The sequence below is a fragment of the Strongylocentrotus purpuratus genome, unplaced genomic scaffold, assembly GCF_000002235.5.
Source record: "Strongylocentrotus purpuratus isolate Spur 01 unplaced genomic scaffold, Spur_5.0 spur5_scaffold_2, whole genome shotgun sequence".
NCBI classification, from domain to species: domain Eukaryota; kingdom Metazoa; phylum Echinodermata; class Echinoidea; order Camarodonta; family Strongylocentrotidae; genus Strongylocentrotus; species Strongylocentrotus purpuratus.
In genome coordinates this window covers 16,124,886-16,152,685 of record NW_022145605.1, presented here as the reverse complement: position 1 = coordinate 16,152,685, position 27,800 = coordinate 16,124,886, and the positions used below count along the sequence as shown (strand labels likewise).

At 35.9% G+C, this 27,800-nt stretch overlaps 2 protein-coding genes across 4 annotated transcripts; both read left to right on the top strand.

Annotated features, from left to right (window-relative positions):
• The first annotated feature begins 1,744 nt into the window (after positions 1–1,744).
• On the top strand, positions 1,745–5,814 carry LOC105436699 (neurotrypsin-like). The gene is made up of 3 exons (XM_030991794.1): positions 1,745–2,016; positions 2,178–2,504; positions 5,066–5,814. The coding sequence occupies exons 1-3, from the start codon at positions 1,908–1,910 to the stop codon at positions 5,449–5,451; spliced, it is 822 nt and encodes a 273-aa protein (XP_030847654.1). The 5' UTR covers positions 1,745–1,907; the 3' UTR covers positions 5,452–5,814.
• A 104-nt stretch (positions 5,815–5,918) lies between these two features.
• LOC105442528 (G-protein coupled receptor GRL101-like) lies at positions 5,919–27,245 on the top strand. Of its 3 annotated transcripts, none has more exons than XM_030991791.1 (18): positions 5,919–6,671; positions 7,378–7,695; positions 8,304–8,351; positions 8,630–8,674; positions 8,909–8,969; positions 9,374–9,448; positions 10,805–10,876; positions 11,331–11,402; positions 13,437–13,508; positions 16,106–16,177; positions 17,074–17,139; positions 19,167–19,238; positions 19,801–19,869; positions 21,315–21,383; positions 22,271–22,342; positions 23,827–23,898; positions 24,334–24,405; positions 25,140–27,245. In XM_030991791.1, exons 2-18 carry the CDS (start codon positions 7,428–7,430, stop codon positions 26,362–26,364), a joined length of 2,502 nt encoding a protein of 833 aa, XP_030847651.1. In that variant the 5' UTR covers positions 5,919–6,671; positions 7,378–7,427; the 3' UTR covers positions 26,365–27,245. The 3 variants fall into 3 exon arrangements, with proteins under 3 accessions (XP_030847651.1, XP_030847650.1, XP_030847652.1); XM_030991790.1 differs by having other exon boundaries at positions 8,627–8,674; XM_030991792.1 differs by lacking the exons at positions 19,801–19,869; positions 21,315–21,383 and having other exon boundaries at positions 8,627–8,674.
• The last annotated feature ends 555 nt before the right edge of the window (positions 27,246–27,800 follow it).

Here is a 27,800-nt window from a genome sequence, read left to right as displayed (position 1 = left end):
TCAGCCGACAGAAAGGCGTTTTTATAAACATCGAGAATCAGATATGAACAAATTACACTTTAAAAAGCTCGCGTCAAAAAGTCCATTATATAATTTTTTAATGGGTGTGTTTGTGTAGCAGAAATAAAACTACTAAGCATGACAAAATGCAAATAAATCGTCCTAATATCAACGTGATTTCTGTTGATTTCTCACGATCCTGACGCACGAATTGGGTTAACGTTTCGTGGGTTAAAGTCTTCAATCCCAATTAAGCACGGTCCGATTTCAGCACTCCCACTGGTTATACTTTTTCTTTCTTTCTTTCATTTCAGTTTCCTTTGCTTTAAATTCTTCAAACAATAATTTAGCAAACCCATTGGGCGTTTAATGCAACGTACCAAATCACAACGAGTGAGTTTAATCATTCAAATATTGCAGTAACAAACTTATTAGAACATGTCAATCTCGGATCTCCCTGTTTCGATCTCGCTGTTTCAATTTTTTTACTTTATTGCTTCATGCAACAAATGTTAACCCTACCGATCCCATTTGTTAATGTTAATGCCATATTCTATTAGTTTACAGCGACTAGTTTTATTCATGTATTATTTTGACAAACTAAATGTAGCATCACGACTTCCTTTTTGCATTAATTCCAATATTCTCTTCTCTAGTTAATTCAAATAAGAGATGACACAATTTCTTTTTAATTGTAATAGTATGATTTGTTAAAATAGAGCAAATAAGTTTATTCAGTGAAATATGAATGATTATTTTGTATAGCTATGTAATAATTTATTAAATTATACATTGAGTTGATGTATACATTCATACACTTATTGAACTAAGTAGAACCTGACAATCTCCGATCATTTTAAATCCAAATATCTTGTAGGCCTATACTTCACTCGTATATAAAAAGTCTTTACAAAACTCCAACCTGCATTTAATTTTAATTGCATAATCCGTTAAAATATAGCGAGTTTGTTTAGTCATATGCGAGATTAACAAACTAGAATATGACAATCAATGTGACGTACAACCTCCGGTATCTTTTCTGACGCTTTCACTCTCCTCTTCCAATTGTATTTACAATAGCTGTTGTTCTTTTTTCATCTATTTGTTCTTCCTCTTATTTCTTCTCTCGATTTGATTCTGCAATTTTTTTCCCCTATTTTTTCTCTCCCTTTCTCTCTTGTCTCAAAGTCTGTTTTGCATTCTTCAACTCATCATAATAATTTCATCTTTTCATTTGTTATCCTCACAGAATCCCGCGTTTGATTTTTGCGTGTGAGGGGGGGGGGGGGAGTTACATGTGTACGGTGATGGGGGAGAAAATGGGATTCTACAGATCTGAATCTATCAAATCGGAATGCCTGGGGACCAACCTTTAATGAATCATTCAAAAGGCGCGATCCAGTTTCGTACCGGCGTCCGTGAAAGGCCTTTTCGAGAGAAGACAAAGAGCTGACCGTACCGCCAGACCTAAATACCACCCCTCCCCATTTCTGTGTGGGGTTTCTTAAAAACTGAAGTCAACATCAATCTTAATTTATAATCTTTAATCCACTGACAACGTAACTAGTATACGTAATTGACGTGGATGAATAGCTTCAACATCTCGACGACTCCGTTCTTTGCGCCATCTCTTTCGTTGAACACGCTTTATAGCACACCTTTTTAGCGGGTTATTAAGTAAACATCTTTATTGGCCCTCGTACTAAGCTTGTTAATAGTGCTCACGTCAAAACTGTCATTTGACGGATGACTTAATTTTGTTGTGAAACAGCATTGTTGTGAAAAAGATGGAAATACGTCCCACTCGGTGTACTGTCACGATTCCACAGCCAATATTGCATATAAACGAGCTTCTTCCGTTCTTTTAAAGACAGTTTGGAAGTTGGAAATGACCATTAGAAGTGACCATGAATCTTCGTAAGACCATCTCATTTTCATTCATTTGCGCAACAATATTGCTTTGCCTTTGCAGATACAGAGTAAAGGCGTCTTCATCTAATGGAAATGTGTCTGTTGGTAAGTTTTTATCTCAGAATTTTAGTGTTGACCGACATTTTTTATAATAAACAAAATGAAAGCTCATGATTCTTATTATTTGGTACTAGATATACAGGAGAGCATGTCGATGATTACTTTCTTGGATTGTTTCATCAAAGTCTTTTCATTTTCTGCTGCAGAAAGGAATGTCCGTCTTGTTGACTTTTACGACAAGAACCAGGTCTCTAAAGGATTTGTTCTTGTCTACATCAACGGAACTTGGGGAACCATCTGCAACCAGGCCTGGGGTCGAGCAGACTCTGAGGTAACGTGCTTCGAACTTGGGTTCAGTGGAGCAGTGCTTACCGACCACGGAAGCTATAAACCCCATCCTGACAATATTCTGTATGATGTCCGATGTGTTGGGAACGAGACGTCTATTTTAGATTGCCCGAGTAGTGATGTCGATGAAGGGGGAGACTGTTGGGCACCATCGAAAGCCTACGCTTTTTGCACCAATTATACAAGTAAGTCAATTTTTAACCCATGTTGCGTAATCTTTACACTATATCCTCCGTCATGAAAGAGATAAGAATTATCTTTTTTTATTTTTTTATTGCAAAAGGATATTCATAAAATCAATTGAGTGATTTGTTATAAAACACATCTTCCTCAAGATGATCTATTGTTTCGTGGTAATTATCAATATTCATCATATCAAGGATTAGAAATATACAATAGAAAATCATTGCCCAATCCGAATAGAAATTGACACAAGTCACTAATTTCATTCTAGCTGGAGATCCCAGTGGTAATTAACATAGTAAATTGCGGAAGCTTAAACGTCAATTTGTTTAGGACGAGATGAAAAGATGAAACTCTTTTCATAACAGCTTAGTATCATCTTTTAGTGACGTTTTGTTTATTTATTTTTTTAAATCCAGAATGATCTAAATTACAATTTGTACATAAGCAAAAAGTGCTCACTAGACCGTGGATCAAGGAAAATTTGTGGAAAAATTCGTTTTTGTCGTTCATGAATAATAGTGTAAATAATTATTGAAGTATCTAAATTTCAAACGCAAGTTGAACTCCTGATCAATATGTGTGTATATCAATAGGCATTATCTCGTTTATCTCTTTGTAACTTTCATTCACATTGTTTCATTTCTTAAGCTATAAAAAAGTGGAAAATAAAAATTTGTTATTTCAACTTTAGGACGAAAGCTAATTCATCTAGACCTTGAGAAAAATCTGAACTGATAATGGTCTTCTCGTGCTAATACCTAATGCCTATAGATTACATTTGGCCTGCGATTAGTCATAGGAGCATGTATCCAGCCAGTATCCCCTTTCTGTGCGGCCTCCTCGCGGAGGCAAGAGGCGGCCGTGAGAAGTTCGTACTGATTCACGGGCACGGCGGCCTCTACGGTTTTGTTTCGCGGGAATTTAAACAAATTAAAAAAAGTCGTAAGCCCGTAGCCCAAAGACATGTCATATGTGGCATTGCACGCTCCCCGCACGGGCATCGCGCGGACGCCTCGCACTGATCGTGCAGCAAACGCACGAATTTTCGGTGAGCATGGGGGCAAAAATGGCTCAAAAAAGGCACGGCGGCTACACGATCACCGCGCTTTCTAGCGCAACCTCTGTACGTAAGCTGTACGGGCTCCAAGCGATTTCAATGCGGATATTGCATGGCAGTATAAGAAATGGCAGGACGTTAGTAGATGTTAACACAAACATCGTAGCCTGTAGCCTCCTTCGATGCCCGAAAAATCGTAGACCAATTTACCGTACGGCGCCCGGGGCAAATGTAATCTAGGCATTGATGCCTAGGTTACATTTGCTCTAAGGCTAGGATACGACGGCCGAACGCCCCCGAAATCGAGAAATACTTGCCGCGGCCGCCAATAATCTGCGGTGGGCTGATGGTCACCCAAGTGGGTAACCCTTTCTTTACAAGCGTAGTTATAGCTGTTTTCATTTCTAGGCGCGCCGTTGCGATTAGACACGCCGTAGCCATGTCGTATAGCCGTTCCACAGCGACCGTACGTCGGGCATACGGCAGCCTTGCGTTTTGTATGTTCCAGGGGTGAAGCGGTAGCATCAGTATGGCCGCACGGTCGCCGTCTGGCCCCCCGTTGCCGTCTTGCGGGCACTTTGCGGCTACCTTGCGTCTGCATTAGTATTTGTCAAAAAGCTGCGGCCGCCGCAGGGACGCCCTATAAGGCGACCGTGCGTCATCACTTCAAAGGCCGTACGACAGTCGCAGATTTTCGGTCTCCAAAAATTAAAAATACGCCGTGTGGCTACCCTAACATAATTATGTGACCGCTACCGTATGTGACCGTGCGAATGCTGCAGTGGTCCTATACTTGATATTGGCCGTAGATATTGACCGCACAGCCGCTGCAGCAAATGTGATCTAGGCATTACCGTGGCGGCCGTGCGGTCTAAACTATCTACGGCAAAATAAAAATCCGCGCAGTCTCCGCAGCCTCCGCACGGAAATTTTACTAAGCCTGTGCAGCTTCCATGCAGAGTTTGCGCGGAGAAGGTGCGGTGACCGTGCAGCTGCCGTTTTTTTGCCCCCACGTTCACCGAAATTCGTGCGTTTGCTGCACGATCAGAGCGTGCCCTCCGTCCAATGCCTGAGCGGGGATTGTGCAATGCCACCTACGACATGTCTACGGGCTACGGACTTTTCAATTTGTAAAACAAATCGAAAGGGTCACGGACCCCGTGAACCCGTACGCATATCTTACGGCCGCCTCCTGCCTCCGCACGGAGGCCGCATGGATAAGGGGATACTGGCAGGATACGGGCTCCGTAGACTGACTGCAGGCCAAATGTAATGTAGGCATAAGTTATCCGTCATCTTGTCGACACTTTTAAGCTTCCATGATTAATGCCCCAGTCAGACAGAAGAAAATCATACCAGACCAATAATAGCTCGATCAAAATTTGCATTACTACAAATATGATGTCAATCGGTTTAAAATGGGAATAACAAGCAAATGAAAAATGAAAATCGTTTTCAGGCTATTTAAATCTTTCCTGACAATGATTTATATCTGTTTTAAAGTTCGCCTGACAGAAGCCCACTTTCCCGGTGGAGGCAGGGTAGAGGTGTTCTACCTAGGATCTTGGAGACCAGTTTGCAGTGACCATTGGGATCTTAGCGGTGGACACGTTGCTTGCGGAGAACTGGGACTTGGTACAGCACTAGACGTCGACCATAGTTTCATTTCTTTAGAGGAAATGGAAGGTTATATTTTGAATGATGTGAGATGTAATGGAAGTGAATCTAGGATATTGGACTGTCTAGGATCCACTTTCAGCATTGGTAAATGTAACTCTACCCGCAGCGCCAGAGTTCGATGCTCAGATGGAGGTGAGTTGTCGTTCTGCGGGTGTAATACTGGCAAAGAATGTTATACGTTGGTACGGTGTGTAAAATTTGCACTTTAATATTGGTCCGCCGAAGGGATATATATTTTCATGATAAGGGAAAATATAACTCACACATTGCGAACAGTGATTAACTGAGTATGCGCAGGGTCGTACTCACTTGACTACGTAAACAATATAATTATAATCATCAAAATACGACCGGGAGTGAAATATTCTAATTTTGATCCTCGCAATCGATATTACTTGATGAGATTTGACTCGAGCCAATTACACCTTTGTATTTATACGAGCTATTTAAATAAATATTCCGGTTTTTCCAGTTCATCACAACAAATATTCTTTAAACAGACCAACCAAAAATGATCCCGTTACACTGAATAGTAAAACAATCTGTCAGTTAATTTCGAGTCGGTTGTCCGTCTGGCGGTGTGACTGAGGTATAGTATGTTACCAATACAACCCATCAAATGACGTGTAAAGTAATGGAGATCGAACATATAGTAAAATCATTATTTACGAATCACCATTTTCTTAGAGATCATTTTCTGATATGGAAAATGCACTAAATATTGTAAACAGGCAGCGTGGGTCGCAGTCGTAGATGTTATTATTTTCGTTCTGGTAATTTTTGTGGGACTATTTTTTTTAAAATTATTTACAATTAAGAGTACAAGAACTATACAAGTGGGAGTGATTATATGATGGGGACGTCTCTCTCAATACTTTCGAATTACAATTTGTTTTCTTTATTTTGATTATCATCAATATTAATGGTACGTTTTTTTTTTCATTTTCATTTCATGTTCTTTATTTGTTTAGAATTGAACAGCCCATATTCTGTATTACATTATCAAAAAATATGAATTAAAATGTCAGAAACAGCTCCATTTCGTTAATCACTGTACTATTAAAACTAAAGAAAACTTCTAAAGTTTGCTACCGATTTCTTGTTCTCATCCAAGTTCGTCTGGTCGGCGGCAGAAATAGCAGCGAAGGAAGAGTAGAATTTTTCTCCAAATCAACCTGGGGTACTGTTTGTGCTGAATCTTGGACCTTGAATGATGCGCATGTCGTATGCAAGAGTTTAGGGTTCGCCGGTGCATTAAAAGCTTTTACTGAGCTTGAATTCGGCTATGGTTCAAACAATGTATATCTTGAGGATGCCCGTTGCACTGGGCGGGAAACAAATATCCTAAACTGTCCGAATGCACAGTTTGGAGTAATAGACTTCTGCTTTTTCGGTAACGATGGTGCTGGTGTTTTATGCTCTTCTGAAGGTAATTAGTTTGTCCTTGTTTCATGAAATTATTGCTCGATTTAATGGTAGGAAGAATAGTCAGCCCACAACGATATTAGTGTATTAAGAATATATATAAAAACATGTCAACTGTATGTTTTATGGTACGCGCCCGATAATTCGTTACAAACTCTCGAAAATAAATGTAAACATCTAATATCGTTAAAGACTTGGATTTGAATTATCGACTTTTAAAACCCCCGCCCTCAAGAAATTTAGTGTCTGGACATTCTGGACAGAGCATGCTTTGCCACCCGACACTGGTAGTTGCTCCCATTCTCCCTTCATTTCGGCTGGCTACAAATTGTTTTCTTTCACCCACTCAAAAAGTAGTTTTAAATCAAAGTTCAAGGCCGATTCAATGTCCTCACTTCTTTGACTACTAAAAAAGAGTACAGCATCGTCTGCATATAACATCACTTGGCATTTGGATACTACCTTAGGAAGATCATTCACCATGGCAGAAACAACAGCGGGCTTAACTTGGCCCCTTGTGGTACGCCTGACAAAGGCGTACCCCAATCTGATCCAAATTTTCAAAGTACAACTTTTTGTTTCCGATCACTCAAGTATTCCTTGAACCAATTAATTTCTTGACCCAGTATACCGTACTCACAAAGCTTTTCTAACAGTATTAAAGTAATATCTTTTCCATCCGTGTTTTTCTTTCATCTTATAACTTACAGACGAAACCGTTTATCTGGTTGATGGAACCAGCTTCTTGGATGGTGTAGTCATGTACTACTACAACGGTCAACAGAGATCTGTCTGCCGTGACTCCTGGGACATGGCCGACGCTCACGTTTTCTGCAGAAGTCTTGAGCTGGGATATGCGGTAATGATTCCTAACTCTGACATATTAGGTGGCAGTGGGAATGAAGTTACTCTTGATTGTGTATATTGCTCTGGCAATGAATCTTCGTTCTTTGATTGTCCTGGAGTGGGTATTGCTTGTGAAAGTAGCTGCAATAATTCTCGAGATGCCAGAGTGATGTGCTCAGGAGGTATGTATGAATTATATCCATCCCTGAATGACTCTACCCCGCTAGGGAAAGTGAACACCCGCAGCTAGCTTTTCACTGGGGATATTTGCTAACGAGTTATCATAATTCGCTGTGAAAATAGGGTAGCCTCTTCTACTTATCTAAGCTTACATACATGCATGCGAGCGCAAAAGACTCATTGCTTCCATAATGTAGGTATGCATGTATAACAGTATATAGAAATAAACCTTTGAAGAATGAGGGGGCAAGTAAACCACAAAAGACCTGAACAAAAGTGCAGCCCTTAATTATGCGCAAAATTCTTCACAATGGATGAACTATATAGTTAAATGTTGCACCTAGTTTGGGGGCAAAGTAATAATTAGAACAATAATCACCACCTACTTGAGGAACGTACTGTAACATATATATGTCTTCAATCCCTTTTTCCGGCAATGAAGGGCAATTCATCTGATTCGATTTAAGGGATTGCATCCTCTGGTGCATTTTGTAGAGTAACACGTCTACTTTTGAAGCAGTATTGCTGAAACACCACAATGACATCACCCGCATTACGTCACAATCAACAGTTACTGACCAAACTACTAACTTTGTATCCTTCGTTGCAGGAAACGTCTGTTTAACAATTTGGTGTAACTTTGGAATGAATTCGCAAGGTATGAGAAAACGTTAAAACTTCAAACGTGTCCGTATTTATGTAATAGATGAAATTCAAAATATCTAAGAATTATATACAAAGTTACATTTAAAGTTCGTAATCGAAAGAAAAACTGTTACAGTTTTTATTTTTATTTCTATGTGTCTTTTCAATTGAATGTGAAAATAAATGACCTTAAAACTTAAAATGTTGATTTGATGTCGAAATAACGAAACACAAAAACAAAAGTTTTAACAAATCCCCTTTTCACTGGTATTTTTTTTCTTCTTCAAGAAGGTGACTGCCACTCCCTCCTACAGAGGACTAACGACTCGGAGTCAGGTAAGAAAACTTAACTTCTTTTTCTCCTTATTCTTTATTTTTGATTTTTATGTGAAATAATGGTATTTAAAAGGACAAAAAAATACATAGAAGTAATGAATAATATCAAATAGACCTTTACGGCTAGGAAAAATGATAATGTATTAGTCTTTCAAAGCATAGTAAGCTTCATTCGTTTCAATATGAAATCATTATACCTCGCATCTGTGTTCAATTTGTTCGATTTGTTATTAGGTACATGCGTTCAGTATGAGGTAGAGGCTCCCATGCCTACATTATCGGCCTTGAAATGTCTGTAAGTATAATCGAAACTTATAAAAGCATGACTAATAGTGAAGTCCTTTGTGCTGCTATTCATTCAGGTGCAGTAATATTACGTTTCGGGGCTGCCTTATTAATTAAAAATGATGTGAAAAGTATGATATTGAAATAAACAAAACAAACACTATGCCGAAGTCACCATACGGAACGGTGAGATCTCCTTTGTTAAAAGGAAAAAATTGAAAAAGGTGTACCTGGTTGATACTATATATACTAGTCTGTAGGATTTATTCTTTGAATGCAGTGAGTGCTATAGTGGCCAGATGGCTGAGACTGATTTCTCTTATCCAATGGATTTATCACAGTAATTATATATTCATTCATTTATCTCTGTATGATATATATGTATTAACTTTTAAACACTCTTTTCTTTTTAAGGACATCAACAGAGATTGAATTATTTGGTCCACTCTTTGGACAAATATTACAGTGCCAGAAGGAACAAAAAATTATGTGAGTTTAGTATGCATTCAATTGATGTTCTTATATCGACGCGTCGCGACGGTATTCAAAAAGAGTCTAAGAGAGCTAAATTTCCTCACTGGACAAACATTTCCGCCTAAAGCCTACCGCATATATACGATCTGACTACTGTCGTGTTGGGATCGGTGTATTGAGTTATTGGCAGTAGGAGAGGTACATAAATATGAAGCTTCAAGGAGAGGCTACCAATTCCAGAGTAATAGAGTATTTTATTATCTCCAAACTTTGGAGACTCAAATCAGTCACATCATTATGAACTGCATATGTAAAACACTAGTTGAAGAGAGAGCCAGCTAGAAAGAGGGTCTTGATCTAACGGTGATCAAAACTGAACTCCTCTCAGAAAGCCAGAACATGTAATATTTATCCAGAAAGATACAAGTAATATGAGGGTAGGTTACATTGTGTCAAAGGGACAAAGACATGAATGAGAGCCGCCAAAACAATGGACTACTTCGTAGTTTTATGTATGGGCTTAAACGTAACAGAGGTGGTATTTCCTGGGAAGGAGATTATGGATGCACTTGGTCTTTCTATGGGGAAGGATTATAAAGATGTAGACTTGGCTTTTAAGTGCATCTCAAATATGAGGGTACATGTACTTTACGATTAACTGTGTTTTGGGACAATACTACACTACGATCCGATTGTGGAAAATTTTTGCATTAGCATTTGATACAAACATACAATCATTTAAAATCTCATTGATCGAGGACTTTAATAGAATCTAAATATCAAGGGATTTCATACTTCCTTGGAAGAGGAAAAGCTAAATCGTCTCAGAATCGTGGATTATGTGAGGCCTGTAGTGCAATTGGCTACGAATTGAAGCCGATTCGGCTGATGTCCTGACTAGAAGAGTTCAATGCCCTTAAATTCCGGTTGTTAGTTTTCTTTTCATTATGTAGAGGCTAAATCAGGAAGATGACATTTCTTAAGATTCCCTTTCTAATCAAATTATAATTACTTCGAAATTATTATAGCAGGACGATCGTGTCGGCTTTGGAGAAGAGAAATAAATAACAGCGCCCGACAAACCTTCAATGCGTATCCACTGAGCTCCGTGTATACACAATACGGTTTTTTTTATCGCCACGGGTTACACAGGGATATCCGAACGAGGCTTAAAAGTCATATTTAATTGTTTTTTAACTTTATATTTCGCCACGTGATTAGGTATACATCATGTTCGGATATATTTTATGTTTTTTTTTTTAGAAATCAGACATGAACAATGAACATAATGTCAATTTGATTTTTTTTTGTTATGTTTTCGGAGTAGAGTTGTATAAAAATAAAATGAACCTTATATTAATATTGATACAGCTATCTCGCGAGTCAAAGCATCTCGTCATTGGAACAGCAAGCCTTCTCTGGAATGGAAAGCTTGAGAGTCTTGTAAGTTTGTATGCGAACGAACGTGACAAATTTGTAACAATGCTTTGTTTATTATGTTTTTGTTTTTTTTTCGTTTTGATTATTCTTTCTTACCCCTAAGTTTGAAGTTGAATAACAAAATACTTTACCCAATATTGTATTGGTTGACGGTACAGGAGTAAAACAAAAATATATAGCACATTATAAAACCCCTGGGTTCCGTGTACGCTCTATTCTATACAAGCACGTACATGTGCGTCGATTAGTCTACTGAACAAGTAGTATTTACGTCCATTGACAGTTAATTTGAACTTGCAGTATCTCATTAAATAAGTAATATTTGAAACTCATATTTTGGATTTAGTATAAAGATATGGAACCCCTAATATATACGATGAAATAGTTTCCTGTGATTGGGACATTTCAAATTATCTCACGTATCCAATGCATTGTTTAATGTGATTACTAATACCAGGTTACTTGCTAACAACACGATTGAGCACATCCCAGAGGGAGCTTTCGATGGGCTACAGAATCTTGAATTTTTGTAAGTATGTTAAGAATGACAGGGAAGTGTAGTCCAATGCTGACCCGGTAGGAGATAAATTTGTTAAACTTGAAGAATGCACTCCTTTTGAACCCCAATATTCTTTGTTTTGTTATTTATCGACTTATGTCACGAGCCATATATAAACGAAACCCTCACGTAAGGAATAATTGCAAGTATGCTGAGAGATGGGATTTATTCCTCCCTTTTGATGTACAATATTCCCCACGAATCTAAATAAGAGATACATTGTATATCAATAAAGATATTCTTGACATGATGTAATGCCTTTTAGTATGACCTTGGCACAGTCTCTAGTTCTAGCTCTAGTTTAAAAAACTGTTCAAATCAACAACAAAATCTTACTCTTCAGTGAGGGAAATTCATAGCTGAGAAGGTAAAATTTATTTTTTGCAAAATATATAACAGGGGAACAATTGTAACTCATTTATTTTGAAATACTAAAATAAAGCAGTTGAGTATTTTATTTTTCGAAACCTTCACCTTGGAATAGCACATACTTATTTATGCAAATTTTAGTTCTATCAATAGTAGTGCAAAGGATAATAGAAGGTATATGAAATACTACATTACCACACTCACCTGGGAAGGAAGCATCTATCAATTTGAATACGTTAACTTGATAAACGATTTTTCATAGAACGTCACCTTATCCAGAAAATGGCGATGCCCATATTGTTCACTGGTACTTTAACTCGTGCTAAGAACATCTTGCTTTATACCTGTCTCATACACTTAGGTGTGGAAACTTGGAGATGAATGGGCAAGAAATCAATAAAATTCCTAAGAATAACTAAAGTTATTTGTTAGGGTGAGGATGCTTTTAGAGTTAATCTGGGAACCCTAACCGCACAAATTATTATATTCCTGACATGTTCACCGCTATGCTGTCTTTGAATTTTACAAATACCGCACGCTGACTTCAAAGGGCAAACACACGACCAAGTATTACAAAAAAAGCTTTAATATCAGTCACTGAATTGAATAAATTCCTCGACTAGAAATTAATTCAAACCCTGTATAACAATATAGCGCTCATGTTAGTTTGTTTGTTTTACTGCTATGAAAGCATGTGCATGCTTGTAAGTAAGCAACCAGGGGACCGACGCACAGTGGGCAGGGAGGAACCAAAGTGCGCCAAAACTTTTTTTGGTGATTTTTGTTTTCTTGCCCAGTTGAAAGATAATACATTGAAGAATACCTCAGTAAAATATTTAATTCCAGTATTCTAATTGAGGGTATAAATTTACTCCTTCAAACAACAACATCTTACATATTTACAGTTTTAGTGCAAAAGTGACTTATTTTATAAATCTTTCAATTTAACATGAAGTTTTTAAGTTATTGATATGAAATTTCTCTGACATACTCCTGATAGTTCATTTCACTGCATTAATGGGTTGAAAATGGATAGAAACATAATCTTCATAATATATTATAGCGTAATCACTGAAAAATGGACTAACTATCCATGTTTTTTTATAAATCCAGAGGAAATGTTTGGATTTTTAGTAATTGCCGCTTAAATTTTATTACCAACATTTTCTCTGATGTCTAAGCTTTGAGTTGATACCAGATTTGGCTGCGTTTTTTGCGTTTTATTTTGTTAGAGCCGATTTGCCTTTCAACATTGCCCCGATTCATCCGCGGCTGAATCGTGAAGGAAAACGGCTCTTACATAATAAAACACAAACAACGCAGCCATATATGGTATCAACTTAAAGCTTAGACATTAGGAAAAACGTTGGTAATAAAATTTAAGCGGAAATCCCTGGAAATCCAAACATTTCCTCTGGATTTATAAAAAATAAATCCCCCAAAGGGAGCACTTTGGTTCCTCACTGGCCCACTGCGCAACGGCTTTTAGACCTCTCTGGCGCTCAATTATTGGCATTAGCCAATATGTTTTAGGAATCAATTCCTTCCAGGTAATTACCCCCACCTGGTGATGTATCTAATAATATTATACAATTCTGTTTTTCTTCTTCTAAATATTGATTTTTTGAAATACAGGGATTTGTCATTCAATCGTATCCACTCAATTCCTCCGAAGATTCTTACCAATATGCCGAGATTGAAAACTTTGTGAGTACGTGCAGATCTGCATTAAGACGTGGATTGTAGGCTATACAATATGTATGAGAACTCCCCAAATTACCTAATTGTTTTATTAATCATGGCAATGGTGATATTAATTAACTAAGTTTAAAGTGTCATAACAAGATGATTTTACATAGTTGAATGACTGTTCTCTCATTGAGAATTCTCAGGAAATTACATTTTAATAATAAATTAAAGTAATGTTTACCCTGGCCATTTTATTTGGTGAACTCCAGATCAGACTCTGCCTCAGCTGTAGGAGCAAACATTTACACCTTGTTTAATGAGAATACTCATAATATTCGTAACGAACGTATGTTTTTCATGATAACACGAACCTTCCCTTACATACAATGCATCATAGTTCCGGTGTGCAACTTTGAGAAAGGTCGTTTGAAGAAAAAAAGTTATCCAAATCATGAACCGCACTCAGAGGATAATGATGTAAACACCAGAATTGTATATATTTTAGTGCTGTTGTATTCAGTGTATATGTTTTGGTTGCAAAACAGTCATTTTCGAGTAACAAATGTTCTACCTTTATAAATATTGGTATTTGGTGCAAATTTCTACAACATTATTTCTTCTCCCATGTAACTTTTGTTTGTCTGTGTTGGCGTGTGCGTGGGTTAATATGTCTCAGGATGTGTTTGGGAGTGTGCGCTATTAGTATGCACATTGATTTTTTAGCTTGTATGAACAGGAACGTAACGAATATTAATTGTACCTCTTATTTAAATAGCAATTTTCCTCATACTGCATATTTCTTACCCATCACTGAAAAAGAAATAATTAACAATGCTCTGTCTTTCAAAAATGGTAAGGCTCCTGGTTTTGACTCCATTGATTGTTCTGTAGTGAAAACGGTTATTCATGTCATATCTAAACCTTTGTGCAATATTTTTAACTTATGTATTGAGCAAGGTGTTGTACCTGTTGACCTGAAAATTGCCAACAATTATTCCCATTCATAAAAAGGGACCAAAATATATATTCTCAAATTACAGACCCATTTAATTACTTCCACTCTGCACTAAAAACTTTGAAATACATCGATACCAGACTAAAAGGTTTTCTTGGTAAACATAGTATACTTTATAATAAGCAGTTTGGATTTAGGGCCAGGTATTCAACTGATCATGCTCTTTTAGATTTTTAATACAAGTACCGAAGGCAACTGAAAACAGAGCAATCATTGTTGGTATATTTTTGGATTAAAAAAAAAAGCTTTTGATTCAATTAACCATGATATTCTCCTTTCAAAACTTTACTATTATGGAATTCGTGGTGTTACTCTTAAATTATTTCGCAGTTATCTAAATGATCGCAAACAATTCACTGTTTTCAATTAGAAAAATTCAAGTTTACAATCAGTTTCCTGTGGTATTCCACAGGGGTCAATTATAGGCCCACTGCTCTTCTTAATTTATATAAATGATTTACATTCAGTCTCTCCCATTTTGAATTTTATACTGTTTGCGGACGATACAAATATATTTTATAAGCACAAAGATGTTGAATGCCTGACCAAAAATCTAAACACTGAGCTTCTAAAAGTTAGTGAGTGGATTAGAGCAAATTAACTGCAACTTAACTATGAAAAAAACAATGTTATGCTTTTTAACTTTCCAAAGACGTGTGCTAGTAAAGTAAAAATACATATGAATGGAAATCTGATTGAACATACGAGTTCAACCAAGGTATTAGGCATTAATATTGATAAAGATTTTAAGTAGAAAACACACGTCTATGAAGTTCTACTTAAAGTATCTAGAACAATAGGAATTATGAGTAAACTTAAAGACATCTTGCCTACCAACATTTTTATAATGTTATACAACTCACTACTCTTGCCTTACATATCCTACTGTGATATTATATGGGTTTTTTGTAAACAGAATTAACTCAATAGTATTTTCCTCCTACAAAAAAGAGCAGTTTGTATAATTTGCCACAAGCCATTTTTAAGTCCAAGCAGACCTCTATTCTTGAAACTGAATATTCTCCCAATATCTTTATCACATGATTTTCAACTCTGTGTTTTTATGTATTCATATTATCATAACCTATTAACAGAAATTGTTTGTAATATATTTCAGAGAAATAACGATATTCATAGATATAATACCAAGACTTCAGCAGACACTCGTGTAATATACGGTCATTCTTCATTTTCAAATAGTATCTTTTTATGCCAAGGACCCACTATTTGGAACAAACTACCCCCTAAACTTAAACAATGTGAATCTTTAAACAGTTTAAAGCATTATCTAAAACTTTACCTGATACGGCAAATTTCAATTTGACAAACGCAATTTTTATGTGTGTAATTACCATTGTAGTATTTTATTTTCTTTGTCTCTTTTTTGTTTTTTGTGTGTACTTTTTTAGGATCATCTACCCATAAGTTTTTGTTACTTTTTTGATGATCCAACCACTTCGTAATTTCATTTAGTGTATTTTCCATTTTATTGGTTTATCTATGTTTGCAAGAAACTATTGTATTCTTTGCCTTTGTATGTTTTTATGAAAGTGGTGAATAAAAAAATCAATTCAGTTCAATAAATTCAATTATAATGCAGGAAGATCGGGAACAACAACATCATACGTCTTCATAGTGGAGCATTTAGTGGACTGCCATCACTGGAAAACCTGTGAGTTAAATGACAAAAAAAGAATCAAGAATGTGATTAATTGTATTGTAATGCATTTGTTTATTCACGGTAAAAACTCAAAATCAATAAAAACTGATTGATTTACAGCGAGTCGGTGCACATTGTCACACAATATCACTGAACAACTGATATAGGAAAATTTAAATATCTACATATAAATCATTGAAGAAAAAATGAAATTCACAAAAACAAATATAAAATTATATTCATCAAAATATCGAGAATATTACGAGACTTACAATTTGTACACAGCCACCTCCCCCATTAATACAAAATCGATAGATAGGATTGATTTAACAAATTGAGTGAGTCAAATTGAGACTCTCATTAGCGAAAGTGATTGCATAATGAATTTCTTATCAAGCAACGGCTTATATTCGAATTCTCATGTTAGGCGGATTTGAGAGGAGGGGGGGGGGGATGCGACATTTTGGAAAGTACTGCGTGTGATCCTTTTATAAGTTATATTATTCCATGTAAGGTAATGAAACAGCTCTCTATTGTGAGTTACAAGTAGCCCTACTTAATATTCTACCAAGCCAAATAAAGATTCAGATTCAGATTTATCAGTAACGCACTCCTGATAAAACTTTTGTTTTACGTAAATTCCACTAAAAAATAATTGAACATTAAGAACTTAACAATATATGTTGCATACATGTTTGTTAGATGTCATGATCTCCATAATAATTGATTTATAAATATTTTTAAGTAAAGCATGTTAAAGAGCTATGGTTCAAAGAAAGAATGGCGCAATAATGTTTATTTCCACACATATAACCATAACACACGTTATCCTTCTTGGGAATTGAGAGTGTATTAAACGTTTCTTTTCCCCACATCCTTCATTCTTCTTTCTTCATTATTTGAACCAGGTATCTTGATCACAATAATATTACAGCAATACCAGATGATATATTCTCCGGTAGTTTATTTGAGATGTGAGTATGGACATATTTTGTTTTGAAAATCAATTTAAACTCCGATTGAGACGATAGCAGTCCTTGAAAAGTTAGACTATATGTAATTTAATTCATTGTTCGTGATTGATGTATCCTTCATTATTTGTAATTTACATGTACATTCATCTGCATGTAATTATCTTTCGAAAAAGTTAATTATGAAATTAACAAAAATGACTTTGCACGTTTATCCTGTTCTCTTATGAACGGAGGTAGTTTTAACTAAATACATATTACCAACCATTTGCAAAGGTCATGAATAATACTAATATACAGTGTTTCGGACATCAAATATCTTAACTTTATAATTTGGACAAGTCCACTGATTTTTTTTTGTATTAGTTCCACGATAAAGCAGGCGCAGGCGCCATTAGTCTTGTTCAGACGGAGGCAAGTTACCCTAGGGTAAAAAGTGCCTCTTACGCCCCCCCCCCCCCGCTTATTAACCGGCTTATTTACCGTATGTGTAGCTACTTTTACCCCGACCTATTTACTCCATAAAAATCCAGTAACTCGCTAACACGACAAGAGGGTAGCGTAAGTTGACCGTGTAGATGCTCTCAACTTACACCTAGGAGTATCTGTGACCTTTCACGAGCCATCTATACACCGAGTTTGGCCCACTTGGTTTCACTGGGTCACAGCATAGTCCAGTGGACGGTACCATAAACCATGGAAAAGTACAAGGTTTTTGTGTTGTTGATTTGTGTTCTTGATGGATATTGAAGTAAATCCAGCAGGGTTGCCAGCTTGGCAACCTTGGGCAACTTTTGTAATAGCCATATTAGCATAATCATCTAATTGGCATATGTGCAATATCTAATACTGTTGCTAATCTCAATCCAGGAAGCCTGAAAACATGGATAATACGACTTTTCAAGGGTTTTCTATCACAAGGAATTCGTTTATGACACCAGTTTTTATTTTTAAGTAATACAATTGTCTTAAATAGCATTATACGCTAATTAACATAGGCCTACATGTATGTACGATATATGGACTTTAATTGTCATTGTTTATCTACAAAGCCTAACAATGGTGCAATGCAACATTGTAAATCACCTTTTGAGAAGATATCCCATGTAGATGTAGTAAAATTAGCCTAATTACCATATACACTGTATGTGCAACATTATTACATATTGCACATATATGCTAATTAGATTATTATGCAAATTAGACTAATTATAATACATCTACATGGAATATCTTCTCATGAATTAATGATTAGTCTTTAAATAGTGATTTACAATGTTGCATTGCACCATTTTTAGGCTTAGTGGATAAACGATCACAATTATATTGTACGCATGCTTATTTGCTCAATATGCTAATTATGCTATTTAAGACAATTGCATTACTTGGAATAAAAAACTGGTGTCATAAATGAGTTCCTCATCATAGAAAACCCTTAAAAAGCGTATTATCCATGTTTTCAGGCTTCCTGGATTGAGATTAGCAACATTATTACACATTGCACATATGGTAATTAAATGATTATGCTAATATGGCTATTAAAAAGGTTGCCCAATGTTGCCAAGCTGGCAACCAAGCTGAATTTACTTCAATACCCATCTAGAACACATATCCAAAAAAAAAAACTAGTTCTTAACAACTTTTCCAGGTCTGAAAAACTTCTACCGGACTTACACGGCGTACATTCTTTTGTTTTGTTGTTCCTCAACAAAGCAGTTGGACACACTCTGTGTATATATGACTCCGCTCTCACTTACACCCGGGAGTATCTGTCTCTGCGCAAGTTCCGCCGATCGGTGGCAAGTCGTTTTAACTTACTCGTGGCAAGTTGGTCCGAGTAAGAGCGCGTGGACAACTATTGGTGTTAGTGAAATATTCATGAGGTATTTACTGCTGCCGGGATCAACTAACACCGAGTAGCAAAACTCTGTCTGAACAAGACTATAAGCGCCTGAGCTAGCGGATACCGACCCTTTATAAGATATCGTATTAGTAATCCCTTTACCTGTGCTTACATGTCTGTCCTACAGATGGATCAATGACAATAACCTTCGCGAACTGCAATACGGAGCTATGAGAGGATTGTCTAGCATTAAACGCATGTAAGTTTACGATTGAAACTTTGCATGGTTTTAACATGGTTTAACTCCACCAGTAATTATAGCTTCTATTTCTGTTATTCGAATGTCCTCAACAACCCTGTTCTGAGGGTTGGTGTCATTTTGTTCTATGAATGCAATTTTTATTGTATCTCTGAAAGCTTGAGAAAAATAATTGATCTACTTTCAGGAAAGAAACAAACGTTTTCAATATTAAAGAATACTTTTAATGGAAAACAAAATCATGTCTGAAACCTGAGAAAAAAAATTCTTTCTTATCCTGCCTATTGACAAAATGTAGGCCTACATATTTTTTCAATAGGAATAATAAACCGATTCCTACCGCAGTCCGGGACCGCAGTCCGAATAACCGTAAAATCATAAGTATCATAATTTCAAAATGAATGAATCCAAAGGCATTTCATTGAATTGTAATCCCTTATGTATTAATGATCCTATATATGGAAAAAAAAATTCCAACCTACTTAAACTTTTTGTTTAATACCCACTCTTTCCTTAATCGGTTGGTATATAACAGAGAATGATTACATGTTATATCATCTAGATACTTGGAGAACAACCACATACAAAAAATAGACAATGGATCATTTGATGGACTTCAAATCCAACGCATGTAAGTTCACGGGATTGACACCTCTTGCCCGAATAAGAATAATGATGATGATGATAATAACTATAATACAAATTATAGTAATATTAACAATCATAAAGATATTAATGTTAATAATAATAGTAATAATGTTGAATATACTTATAGTAATTATGTAATCAAAGGATTATAATAATAATGATAACAACATATTGATACTACAAATGATAATGATTATAATAATAATAGTATTAATAATTATAAGAATAATAATAGTGATATTTATAATAATAATAATAATAATAATAATAATAATAATAATAATAATAAAATAATACTATTACTAATACTAATAATAATAATAATAATAGTGACATAATTCTACTTAATAACCATTGTTTTTCTTTATAAATCAGTATATATAGATAGATAGTTTATAGATAGATAGTTAATTGGTTTCCACGATAATGATAATAATAATGATAATGATAATAACAATAATGATAATGATAATCACAATGATAAATATAATAATAATAGTAGTAATAATAACAATGATGATAATAATAATGATGATAATTATAATAAGAATGACAGTAATAATGATGATGATATTAATGATAATAATAATAATAATAATAATAATAATAATAATAATAATAATAATAATAGTAATAATAAAATGATACCACTACTACTTTTACTTCTACTACTACTAATTGTTGGTTATATAGCAGTATATATCATATTGAACTCAATTAAAACTGATCAATGTTCTGTATGACAGAACAGATTATTCAATACATGAAAAACTTACAAAATATACTACAAATATAACACAGCAACTACAACGTAAGAACATAGGTTTAAAGATGCTTCTTAAATGATTTAACAGAGGTACGAGAACGTCATTATCTTAAAACCTATTAACTGGCAACAGGAAAGAAAACTACTTTCTCCTATATTTGATATCTGAAGTTACTTTAGGCAATTGAAGCCCTTTGTGTCTTTACTTGAACGAAGCTTCTATACTGACTTCGAAACTGTAGTCAGGAATACAAATATCAAATGTTCGGTCTTTAACCTTTTAGAGGAGCAAAATTCGTAATACTATTGTAGAAAAATCAAAATATACGAGATAACTGATATTACGAGATAAGCACAAATAAAACATTGCCTTGCCTCGCTGCCTCGATATGAAGTGACGGATGTCCATTTGTCCATTGGCCATTTCAACATTGTTGATCGTGGAAGAGGGGGTGGGCTGCAGCCCCTCCCTTCCTTGTTTGTCAATTGGCATTGGCGAATCTCAAGGCCATGACCACAGAAACTTGTGTCTGATCTTTGGATGGAAGAATTGTTTTCAAACTAACTTGATGTGATTGTGATTCACTTAAGTGTCAAAGACCCCTTCTTAGAAGTTTTTATTTTCTCCTTGTCTGTTATATGTGTCGTTTTTTGTTCTACAGAACTCTTGAAAACAACAATCTCGTTACCATCAACGGATTGCTTCATGGATTACCTGAACTTGTGATGCTGTAAGGGATAGTAGCTTTATCATATATGTATTGCCCTTGGCTTAGCACGGTTGTCATTATGTGTGCGTGTGTGCGGGGAGGGAGCGGGGAGGGGGTAGCCGGCCAAGATTTACCAACTTAATTCTAACTCTTGTCGTAGGCCTTGAATATGATATCAAAATGCATTAATTATAACAAGATATTTGAAAAATGCTGGCATAAATATGATGGTGATAATAGCAAACCGAAGAAAAATGAATTTGGAGTGTCCGTTGTTTATCCGTTTTCATCTTTGCTGCAAATATAAAAGTGTGGAAACTATTTCTACACATATATCAACTTTCGAGTATTAATTTCTGCAAGCAAGCGAAGACATCGAGCAAATACTCATATATTTTAGTAAATTTCCAATAAAACTTTCCCCCAAAACATACAAGAAAAAAATAGATGCGAAGTAGATAGCTGCTCAATTTGAAAAGACAAAATCATCAACCTGTGGAGATAAATTAGCCTTCTGTGACCTGTTAGGTTTGTTGCTATTTGGATAAATGGAGAAAACATATTTACAATAATCATGACAGGTTTCTGTATGGTAATTTGATCAAATTTTTAATTATTTTGCGATGCCTCTGGTTCTGGTATTTTACTATTAAATATTTAATGGGTTTAATTCGTAAAAAGACAGTCATGTTCCGGTCATTTCCAAGCGTTACAGAATGTCAATTATAGATCATATCAACAATTTGTAGATTTTTATTAAACACATCTATGATATTCCTTTTTTCCAAATTGAAAATTCTATGGAAATGTCATTCCGTAACGCTTCGAATTGCCCTTCTTATAATAGTACTCTCCTAGGACATCATAATCATTACTGCAGAACAAAATATTTTTACTTCTCCTGGCAGAAACCTCTCCAGTAATAATATTAAACACATTGGAAGCGGAGACTTCAAGGACCAGACTAGCCTGTTACTTCTGTAAGTTTACCTGTATTTGAAATTTTTGCCTTGTCGTCTATGTATTATTCTGTATCTGCTTTCATAACTAAATAACTAACAATCGTAGCCATGGAGAAAAGCTGATATAGTTCTGTGATAATTGAGTCATCCTGTCTTGATACTAATTAGATGATTCGGTTATATCAAATAACCATAAGCTTAAAATGGCACTTTACGTAACTCGTCCAACACACGGTAACCCTTTACAAGATACTGGACCAATCACCGATGCAGAAATCACAATAACTTACCAATTAGACCTCGCCAAAATACACTGTTGCCCATAAAGTTATTATTATTTTTTCCTACCTTATTTTCATGAGTTGATTGTAACATTATGATTAAATATCGATAGAGTACTATTCACATCTTCTCAGATCTATATTTATCAATCCAACGAGTTATAGAAATTTATCAATATTCAGTTCAATTCAATTCATTTATTCAATCAATATAAAAACAGATACATAAGATTGCGTATGAACGTATATGACAAATATAAAAAGATGGACATAGTAAAATCAGTAGTTGAAAGCCCGTAACATACATTGAGTGGAGATCAGATTAAAGATCTATTTAAAGCCGGATCTTGTAAATTCGACCCCATTGTGATGTATGAATTGCATTGAATATTGTTGCATGTACAACAACAACAGAGAGAATACATAAGCAGATGGGTCATATAGAAACGAGAGAGGGAGATATAGAGAGAAAGAGAGACAGAGAGACAGACAGAGACAGACAGAGATACAGACATAGAAAGAGAGAGAGAGAGAGGGGAGAGAGAGAGAGAGAGAGAGAGAGGGGGAAGGGAAATTGAGGGAGAAGAGGCAAAATGAGAAGTGAAGTTAATACATAGGATGAAATTAGACACAAGCAGAATAATAAGAAAACCCATACAAACCAGGGATAAAACAATTAACATTGAAATAAACAACAGACAACAGATGACTCAATGTGAATTAGATGGTAAAAGCCTGTCATTGTATTGTTTCCTGAAAACGTTCTAGGGTTAAGCAGTTTGTAGATTAGCTGGCAATGCATTCCATAGTTAATATTTTTTGAGAAACTGACGTCCTTGGGATGTGAAAAATCTGTATTTGGATTGCAGAGTAAATGTAAAACTAGCGTGTTAGGGATAATAGCAAGATCTATCTCTATCAAGAAAACTTGTAGTTAATATTCGAAATAACTGAATTGCAAAAATATTGTAGTTGCTTTGTGTCTCTACTCTATCGTCCACCGTTTTACTGTAAATAATAGACATCATTCACTGTTTTGAATTACTTCATGCACTGTCACTATGCCAGCACGTTGCACCGACATCCCAGTTTAGCTGTATGATAGCTGCCATCGGGATTATCTCTACAAGTAACAAGTAACAAGTAACAAGTATCGGATTCGCCGAATTATAAATTGTATCAAGACTAAATGATTTTGTTTTTGGTTCATGTCATCCACAGCGATTTGCGCAACAATCCAATAACTCACATTGATCCTGGTGTATTCGATTATGCGATTAGTCTGGAATACATGTAAGTAGCACCGTGAATCTTTTTAAGGTTTCTTATGTATAGGCATAATCTTTCCACACACGGTCAGACGAAATTAGACAGATGTTTTTTAAATATTGTATCACTCCAGAAGTATATTACTCATCATTCATTTTACTTTCTCTTGTGGTACAAACACGCTTTATAAACGCCATAAAAGGACAAGTTCGTTTTAAATATATATATATATATATATATGGATGTAGGATGTATTTGGAACCTGATCATGAAATGTAACTTAGATATATTAAATGGTGCTCGTTACTATATGCTCTAGGTCATATCGATGATTTTTCTCTGAATGAAAAGGGATTCAATACAAATCTACATGAAGGTCGACATTTCTTAAACAGGTTGAGAAACTGAGATTTTGTATTTATTAATTGCGTTATTTATGTCATTATACAACAACTGAAGTGTCCTACTGGACATCGATCTACAGTCCATCCACGAGGACGTTCTTACTGGCCTAACTTCGTTGCAAGCCATGTAAGTAGATGATAAGCTTAATGTCATAAACCGTTGAAATAAGTGTGCTAAAGATTTGATGAGCCAAATTTAGAAGAAACGGTTACATCGGAATGAAAAAACGTATTGTACATTCGGGGGGATTTAAAATGCACTGACGTAACATTAAAAATGTTGTTTTGAAATGAAGTGTCAAAATTTGATTGCCCCTCGATTGAACTATATTTTAGGATTAATTATCTTCTTCAATTTATTTCTAAAAAAGTTTTAGAATTACGTCGTTTTATCTGGCTAAAGCTATGGTCACAAATCAGAGCAGCGACCGACCGATCAGTAGCCTGCTCGGTCGCTGCTGGAATTTAGGCATCGCCCAGCGATTAGGTCGGTGACCGGTTGGCGACCGCCCAGGCACCGAGCGTATTTTTGGCGGCGAGTGAAAAGTGAGCAGGCGCCGCCCAAATTTTAACTCCGCGCTAAAACTTCAACGGCGACCGAGCGATGCCCTAAAAACGAGCGGTGCCTGGGCGGCCGCCGCTCGGTGGCCGGGCAGCCGCCGGGCAGAATTGGTTAAAAACTCGCCGCTCGGCCGCCGAGCAGGCTACTTTTGGGTAATGTGACCATAGCATAAGTTAGAGCAACAGAGGAATCAATACATTGGTTTGTAAAATGAATAATGATACTTTTGAATCATTATTCGAAGAGATATGGATAGGTTCGTATTGTATCAGAATGTTGTTTTGTGTATTCTATTTTAGATCTACTTCCGACAACCGGCTGTGTTGTCTTCTTGAGCGAAAAGAGAAGAACGTAACTTGCGCCAGGACAACTTCCACCAATCCTCTCGATACCTGTGGAAGGCTCTTTCCGAGTGTCGTGCTACGAATCGCCGGTTGGATCATAGGACTTTGCTCTCTAGTCGGCAACATTATTGTCTTAGTTCTTCGATTTCGTCATGAAACGAAGCTAAGTGTTCAAACTCTCTTGATAATGAATCTAGCTGTTGCAGATTGTCTGATGGGTATTTACATGATTATCATTACATCCGCAGATTTTCATTTCGGTAATAGTTATTTCTTGAATGCACCTATCTGGCGTGAATCGTATCTGTGCAAATTTTCAAGTTTCCTCGCATTTCTATCAAGCGAAAGTTCTGTTTTCACTTTGGCTCTGATGACTGTTGATAGACTCATATGTATCAAGTTTCCTTTCGGTAGATACCGTTTCAATGTTAAATCAACAGCGACCGTTATGACAGTATTATGGTTACTTATATTCACCCTCAGTGTGATACCACTTGTAGTTCCAGCCGATGTGCCCGGGTTCTATGGACTGTCGGATGTTTGTATTGGGTTACCATTACACGCTGAATCTAAAGAGACGGGGCTGCTTCAGTTTAAAGACAGCACATCATCAAAGAACATTATAGCATTTTCAGCCGAATACATCGTAACCAACAGAACAGTTCGTCCATCCTGGCTCTACGCGATAGTAACATTTATTGGTGTTAACATGGTTTTATTCATTTTTATTCTGGTATGCTATGTCGCTATGTTTTTAGAAGTGAAGAAATCAACCCAGAGCGTGGGAAATGCTACAATTCGTAATCGAGAAATCAAAGTGGCCAGAAAAATGGCGCTGATCGTAGGGACTGACTTCGCATGTTGGATGCCTATCATTGTAATGGGTATCCTTACACAATCGGGTCTCGTTGTCCTACCGACATCCCTTTATGCTTGGAGTGTTATATTCATCATCCCAATCAATTCCTCCATCAACCCCATATTATACACGTTCGCTAACTACATTGAAGGCAGGAAGAAACCAAAGAAAAACACACCCACAAAACCAAACTCTGAAGGGGGTGGCACGAGAGAAAAAAGTGCAACTATAAGTAACACGTCCTTGACGCAAGTCGGCAGCGATGATCATAAGATGAATGAAAATAAGTCCATTAAGACAGTAACAGGAAGTGAAATGTAAGAAGCATTTGGAGGGGGTAAATCTGAAGTGATTGGAATTTACTTACAGAGGAGGAAAGAGAGAGAGAGAGGGGTTGAAAATGTCTGTAAAATATGTAAATTTCCGGAGAAAAAAAAATCATCGATATGCTAATTATGCATTCAAATTTGATATTGTATGATATACTTTGCAACACTTCGGTTGTAAATAGAGATTAACAACTTGATGTTATTATCGCCTTACAAAGTTCTGTAAGTTGGGGATATTAGAAATCAGACAAAATCAATGCGATGCAATTTGTCGGATTATGGGCCCGTACCGAAATACTTTTCCATTATAAAGGAATATATTGAAGGCAAGAACAAAATGAATTTTTTTTACGCGTGTATATAAGCTTGACGATTGATATAATTATGTAATGTAGGTACCTAAAATGGCATATGAAATACATTGCAGAAGCAATGTTGGCACATCTATCGTAAACATTGTTGTCATTTCTTTTCTGTAATATCGAATAAGATTGTCTTTAAAATTCTTACTGAGCTCTGAACACTCATTTTTTCTATTAAATATAAAATATTTCAGAAAAAAGGAATATTCAAATTTGATATCAATGATATTCATATCTGCATTGCCATCATATATGATTGTAGTTCTCTGCTGAATTGTTGTGCTATATCTTTCTAGTTCATAAATGGTTGCTCTGTAATGATTCAGAATTATCCGTCTGGTATGGGGAATTCAAACTGACATTTGTCAACCTTGCCCATTCATATGTAGAGGCGGTCAGAGTCAGGCATAGCCTTTGTCTCAGTGGAACAACTGTCGATATAAGAGACTGTATATTTCGTTAATGTTTCAATAACATGTGTAACTAAATAAAGAAATAATACAGCAAGGTGCGTTTTTGGAAGGTATTCTTTTTCTTAAAACTGTTATCTTTAAAGGGCAATTAGACTCATAACTCTCTAAGGTTCCCCTACAAAACGGAGTGTTTTCATGTGACAACATGATTTGCCTTTCATGTCTGCCTGTTACTATATCGTGTGAGTCAAGAACAAGTTTACACTAAAAAAAATTGGCATTTAATTTAAAAGTCAGCTATAAACGAAAGGTTACCATGCATGTTTTGAAAGAATGTTATATCTCGAATCGTTTGGTATCATTTTTATGTCGTATGTGTTCACGCTTGGAGAAGCAGGGGGCATTGTTTGTGAGAGTGCAAAAATCGACTTGTGCAAAAGTATTAAAGTGAGATAATGAAGGGAATGTATCAAATGTGATGCATTGCAGAAGCTTTTTGCAGAAACAAAGTCACACACACATGCGCACAGATGTTCTTATATATTTTATATTTGATATGTGTAGCATGATTAATTTTTGGGTGATGTTATTTGGATCTGCAAAGACCGAATTAATACCCAAATCCCTATTGTTTTATTCAAACATCACATGAC

Coding starts and splice junctions, on each gene's coding strand:
- LOC105442528 (XM_030991790.1), top strand. CDS start 7,428: ATGTACTACTACAACGGTCAACAGAGATCTGTCTGCCGTGACTCCTGG. Junction 10,877..11,330: donor ATGGAAAGCTTGAGAGTCTT/GTAAGTTTGTAT, acceptor TACTAATACCAG/GTTACTTGCTAACAACACGA. Junction 11,403..13,436: donor CTACAGAATCTTGAATTTTT/GTAAGTATGTTA, acceptor TTTGAAATACAG/GGATTTGTCATTCAATCGTA.
- LOC105436699 (XM_030991794.1), top strand. CDS start 1,908: ATGAATCTTCGTAAGACCATCTCATTTTCATTCATTTGCGCAACAATA. Junction 2,017..2,177: donor TAATGGAAATGTGTCTGTTG/GTAAGTTTTTAT, acceptor TTTCTGCTGCAG/AAAGGAATGTCCGTCTTGTT. Junction 2,505..5,065: donor TTTTTGCACCAATTATACAA/GTAAGTCAATTT, acceptor TCTGTTTTAAAG/TTCGCCTGACAGAAGCCCAC.